This window comes from Dipteris shenzhenensis, chromosome 1, assembly GCF_047967505.1.
Source record: "Dipteris shenzhenensis isolate YYH24624 ecotype China chromosome 1, Dip_SZ_1.0, whole genome shotgun sequence".
NCBI classification, from domain to species: domain Eukaryota; kingdom Viridiplantae; phylum Streptophyta; class Polypodiopsida; order Gleicheniales; family Dipteridaceae; genus Dipteris; species Dipteris shenzhenensis.
Window position 1 is genome coordinate 36,717,007 of NC_141596.1, and position 5,993 is coordinate 36,722,999.

Consider the following 5,993-nt stretch of genomic DNA (forward strand, 5'->3'; position numbering starts at 1 on the left):
ACTCACAACGGCCTGTTAGATTTTCTTCATGGAACCCTCTGAATTTGGCGGAAAAAACAATTGGTGGCTTGGACAAAACTTAAAGATCCACTCCTTCTGCCAATGAGCTGGCCTTTAGTGGTCTTGAGTATCCGAGATGGAAGTTGAGTAGTCTTCCTTGTCCACTTAGCTCAGTGCTCAGAGCTCCATCCAAGTATGAATAGGTGTTAGCAGAAGCATACTCTGCTAAAATCTGAAGCACTAACACAAATGGAATACGAGACTCGTGGCATAATAATATATCAGAAAAACACAGAGAAAGCATAGCAGCATTAAAATAAAGATTTCAGATCAAATGAATAAAGCATACAGAAGGCTTCGTAATGCCCAGTAGAAATTTTACAAAGGCAAAACGTATGACAGGTCTGAAGGGCTAAATAGCAGGAAGCTTAACCATCCCTGCAGCTAGCTCAAAATTCTTCCAAGGATGCTTGGGATGCCCAAGGGGGACAGGAGAAAGGACAAACGAGGGGTGCCCAGGGGTGGCAGGGGAAAGGACAAACGAGGGGAGATGCCTCCCAAAAGTTCATTCACAGATAAGGGAAGGGCTGCTGATCATGCCCCCTCATATGACTGGACTGGTCAGCCAATAGCCAACTGACGTATGTCACACAATCAGAGTCAGAAGTCACATTTCCAACTTTTGTATAGATTTGCTGGGATTACATCAGTCCGCACAATCCCACTTACTATTTCTCAATGATACATCCTCAGGCATCGAGCAATATTAATGCTTGAATATAGTGCTCGAGAATGCAGTAATAAGCTCAAAACGAAAGGCCAAAGTCTGCCTGAAACAATTGTCCTGACCTTCATCGAACTTGGGCACTCAGTTCAAATGCAACACATAGCCCTCCCTCTTGATTTTGGTATTTAACTTCTTCAGCTTTGCATAGACAGCATCACCTTCAGGGTGGCTTTTGTCTGCCACAATAAACTCCTTAACCATGTTGCCAACCTCAATAAAGGCTGTCCAGATACGGGAGGGGCTGATGGTGATGCCCCCTCATATGACTGGACTGGTCAGGCAAAAGCCAATTGGCGTATGTCAAACAATCAGCATGAGAAGTCACATTTCCGATTTTAGTAGAGATTTGCTGGGATTACGCGAGTCAGCACAATTCCACTTACTATTTCTCAAAGATACATCCTCATGCATCGGGCAATATTAATGCTTGCATATTGAGCCTGAGAATGCAGTAATAAGCTCAAAATAAAAGGCCAAAGTCTGCCCAAACCAATTGTCCTCACCTTCGTCAGACTTGGGCACTCAGGTCAAATACGGCACATAGCCCTCCCTCTTGATTTTAATATTTAACTTCTTCAGCTTTGCATACACAGCATCACCTTCAGGGTGGCATTCGTCTGCCACAATAAACTCCTCAACCATGTTGCCAGCCTCAATAAAGGCTGTCCCTGGTTTCTTCCACGCAACAGCTGACTTCCTTAAAGCCTGTACTACATCTGCGTCCTCCCACATGCTAGCATCCACATAAATGTTCGACATGAGTAAATATCCAGAAGCAAATCTGTGGTCCATAGAGACAGCATGATCAAAACAGTGTCTTCCTATCTCAACATTACCATATGTTCTGCAATTATTGAGCAAAGAAACCCATCCCACAACATCAGGGATCACTGGCATACTTTGAAGTACATCCTGTGCGTCATTCAAGAAGCCCGCACGGCCAAGAAGATCAGCCATGCAGGTGTAGTGCTCAAGAATAGGCATGATGTCATAATTTTCTTTCATTGACTTAAATAGACCGTGCGCTTCATCCACTAAACCCGTATGACTGCATGTTGAAAGGAGAGAAACAAATGTCACATTGTCTGGCTTCAGCCCTTCCTGTTGCATGTAGTTAAAATGCTGCCAGACAGACTTATAATCGTTATGCAGGGCATATCCTGCAATCATTGCACTCCACAGCAGCTCACTGTGATTTGGCAGCTTGTCAAACACCTTAGATGCCTCTTCAAGGCTCCCACATTTAGCATACATGTCAATAAGGGTACTCCCGACAAATTCATCCAGTTTTAAGCCACGCTCAAGTATATGAGTGTAAATCAGTTTGCCCCGATCTAGGCCTGCCATGCTTGAGCAGCCTTTTAATACGCTTGAAAATGTGAAACCATTTGGCTCAATGCCCTCCTGTTGCATTTGATAAAAAAGTTGGAGAGACTCCTCAAATCTCCCATGCCTGGCATATCCAGCGATCATTGCATTCCATGTTACCACTCCTCGCTTTGGCACTTCGTCAAAAACTTGCCGTGCATCATCAAGGCTCCCACACTTTGAATACATGTCAACAAGAGTGTTTCCTACAAATATATCCAGATTGATATCACTACTCATGATATGTGCATGAATAAGCTTGCCCAGATGTAGGGATGGTATATTGGAGCATGCTTTCAGAATGCTGACATATGTCACATTATTGGGTTCCGAGCCCTCCTGTTCCATTTTTTTAAACAGTCTAAGAGCCTCATGCTCATATCTGTGTTGGGCACATCCTGCAATCAGTGCACTCCAAGTTACAACATTTTGATAGGGCAGTTTGTTAAACACCAGATGTGCATCCTCGAGGCTCCCACACTTAGCATACATGCTGACAAGGGAGTTACCAACACAGGTATCCAACTCCATACAGCTTCCCAAGATCTGAACATGAGCTAGCTTGCCATAAACAAGGGCTGCTAAGCTGGAACACGCTTTCAATAAGCTCAAAAACGTGACAATATCTGGCTTCCAGCCCTCTTGTTGCATCTCCTCAGAAACTTGGAAAGCATCCACATACATTCCATGATGGGCAAATGCTGCAATCATAGCATTCCAAGTCACCACATCTCGATTTACCACTTTGCTGAAGACACATCGGGCATCCCTCAGGCTCCCACATTTGGCATACATGTCAATAAGAGTGCTCCCCACAAAAGCATCCAAATCAAAACCATGTTCAGTTATATGGGCGTGTATCAGCCTTCCTTGTGTCAAGGCTGTTGTGCTAGCACATGCTTTAACGACTGCAACAGAGACATATTCGTCCGTTTTAATGCTAGATTGCTGCATTTGGGAGTATAAATCAAGGGCCTCCTGCGCTTGTCCAAGCTTGCAATGAGCTAAAATGATTGCACTCCATGTAAACACATTTTTCTCGGGCATTTTGTTAAATACTTGATTAGCCTCTACCAAACTTCCGCATGCTGCATACATGCGAATCAGGTGGCTCCCTAAAAATGCATTCAGCTTGAACCCACTTTTCAAAATGGAGGAATGCACTTCTCTTCCTGTTGACAGATCTTTTTCCTTGATACACAACTGTAAAAGACGATAAAAATTATCTGCGGAAACGTGAGTTCCTTGCCTGCTCATCAGGACCATAGACAAAGAAGCATCCACCAGTAATCCATCTCGCTTCGCGTTCTTGTAACTCCGATTTTCACTGCTTCAGGGAATGTTGAGACGCAATCATTTTTGGGAACGAAGAGAGATGAAGCGCAGAACGATGGGAGAAAATGAATGCTATTTTTTATGCAAATTCAGGGGGCAAATCTGTGGTAGACTGATGAAGGCTTATGGATGCATTGACATCTGGCCCCATTCTTGGGTAGAAGACATTCGTCAACCTTGGCATTAGAGCGCATCAACTCGCAGAAATTCTTTTATTTATAGCAAAGGCGAAGAAAGAAATGTTCCTCATTGAGGTTTGCTATGGAGCAAATGCTTGATACTAGGGGTGGGTTCACATCAGCCGGCGCCCATGACGAAAAAATGACACTTTCAGAGATGGCCGCTGGGTGATGTCGGGTGAACCACATCACCCAACGGCCATGAGGGTAAAAAATGCTCAATGCTCATGACACAAGGAACTTTTGACCAATATCAACATAGTTTTAAAAAATGATTTCCTAGATTATTTACTAGATAAAAGTACATATATCTGGTAAAAGTCCAAACTAGAGAAAAGTTTGCCTACATAGTCTATCTAGAGAGAAAATTTACTATCTAGAGAGAATTCATTATATATAGAGAGAAAATTTGACTATATGGAGAATTAGGTATAAGATTTTACTAGATAGGAAACAACTTTGCTATGTAGTCTTCGTACATGTGTGTGTGTGTGTGTGTGTGTGTGTGTTGATTGTTATTTATTTATTTATTTATTTATTTATGTTTTGCTTGAAATTTTAGTTATTTATTTATGTTTAGCTTGAAAATTTAGCTATTTATTTATTTATGTTTAGCTTGAAATTTTCACTATATAGCAAAAAAGACTCACTATGTAGTAAAAACATTCAAACTTCTTTTTGCTAAATAGACACTTAACTTTGTAGAATTCTAGAAAGAGATTGAAGCACAAGGGAAGCATGGACTTAAGAAGAGAGAGGAGAACTCCACGTAACATGAAAGAGGCAAGATGAAGACTTTAGAGTACACAAAAGTTAAGTCTTTATATTTCATCCTTACAAAAGACTCTCTTGGGCCCCTTTAAATAGAGGCCAAGAGTTCCACCAACATGGTGTATGAGCCACCCCACTTGGTTACAACTACATCCACAAACTTGCTTCCCCAACACCACAAGTACAATGGGCATGCTCCATGTGAACCTCTCATGAGACTCATGTACATATGTGACTCATTATGTGAAAATTGGGTGACCTACACTCACCCTTTTACCACTCTAGTGAGCGTTACAAACCATATTAGTGAAGAGAAAGTTCTTGTTCACTACCTAAGCACTAGCAAGCATGGGGACCTAGCCCAAGCTAGACAAACTCATTACCCAATGTTGTTGGCTAATTTGGAACATTCTCTCTTAAAATAACAGCACTTTGTGAGTTTATTGATCACTGTAACATTAAAAAGTGTTGAAATGATGGATTGAAATAGGTTGCCACAACGGTTCTCAAAGCAACAAGCTAGAAAAGATGGAAAAGAAGGAATCGAAATGGTTGGAGAGATAGGCAATCATTATAAAGACAAACTTAAAGAAGGATTAGTAACCAAGGAGCATGCACAATAAAGCCCAAATTAATAGAGAAAATGGATTTCTATATCATGGAGGTTAAACCATGGTTAATTATGAGGAAGAAAACTACCTCTAAGATGGAATAATCTTCAAGTGTTAAGGAAAAAAAGATGGATAGGTATGAACAAGTTCTGATGCTTACAAGTAAAAACTAGTCAATGGAGGAATATTAACTAGAGCAGAGGATTTGCAATCTATGCTCTAGTGCATTGGTGGAGGACTACTATATTGAAACAAATATAAGCATATCACATAAAAGTATGATAGCAAGAACCTTTGCCTTTCTGTAATGTTTTCAAATTGTCATTGGGGACATCATGAATCATACAGAGGTTTTGCTATAAAAAATTAGCAAGTCTAAGGCCTTTCAGCTATTTCATAACCTATGAATAGCAGCATAGCTCGTGGAATAGCTAATTAGAGTCATATCACAAGATTGGTGTGCTTAGCTTTATCAAGCTCATCCTATAGATCTTGTTGGGTCTCCACATGACATTAATAGAGCATTTCATATCTCTCTCTCTCCCCCCCCTTCAATTAGTTCAAAGAAATAAAGTTGGTAGTTGGTTCACGTGCTAGCCTGAGCTATTGTTGCAAATTGGTCTCTAAATTCACACATCACCTCTTCATGTACTTGGTCTTTGAACTCTATTTCTCTTGAATTATTGATAAAATATCATCAAGATCATTCTTTATTAATATGCTCAATGTGTGACTGTTAGGCAAAGAATTGTTTTGCATATTTACTAATCTCTCCCTTGGACCTCCCTTTGATGTATGTGCTACATTAAAAACCTCCTTTTTAATTAGGGATCTATCTAAATTTTTCCCCTAGTGAGAAAACAACATTTAGTCAATAACGTTTTATACATATAATAACAAAAATATAATTACCAACTCCTACTGCAACCTGATGTATCCAAC

The 5,993-nt window shown here is 40.6% G+C and overlaps 1 protein-coding gene across 1 annotated transcript; it reads right to left on the reverse strand.

Annotated features, from left to right (window-relative positions):
• Positions 1-328: 328 nt before the first annotated feature.
• LOC147905764 (pentatricopeptide repeat-containing protein DOT4, chloroplastic-like) lies at positions 329-3,832 on the reverse strand. The gene has a single exon (XM_087374484.1). The coding sequence runs from the start codon at positions 3,419-3,421 to the stop codon at positions 1,310-1,312; it is 2,112 nt and encodes a 703-aa protein (XP_087230610.1). The 5' UTR covers positions 3,422-3,832; the 3' UTR covers positions 329-1,309.
• Between the last annotated feature and the right edge of the window lie 2,161 nt (positions 3,833-5,993).

Excerpts from the sequence above, each read along its gene's own strand:
- LOC147905764 (XM_087374484.1), bottom strand. The coding sequence starts at position 3,421 with ATGGTCCTGATGAGCAGGCAAGGAACTCACGTTTCCGCAGATAATTTT.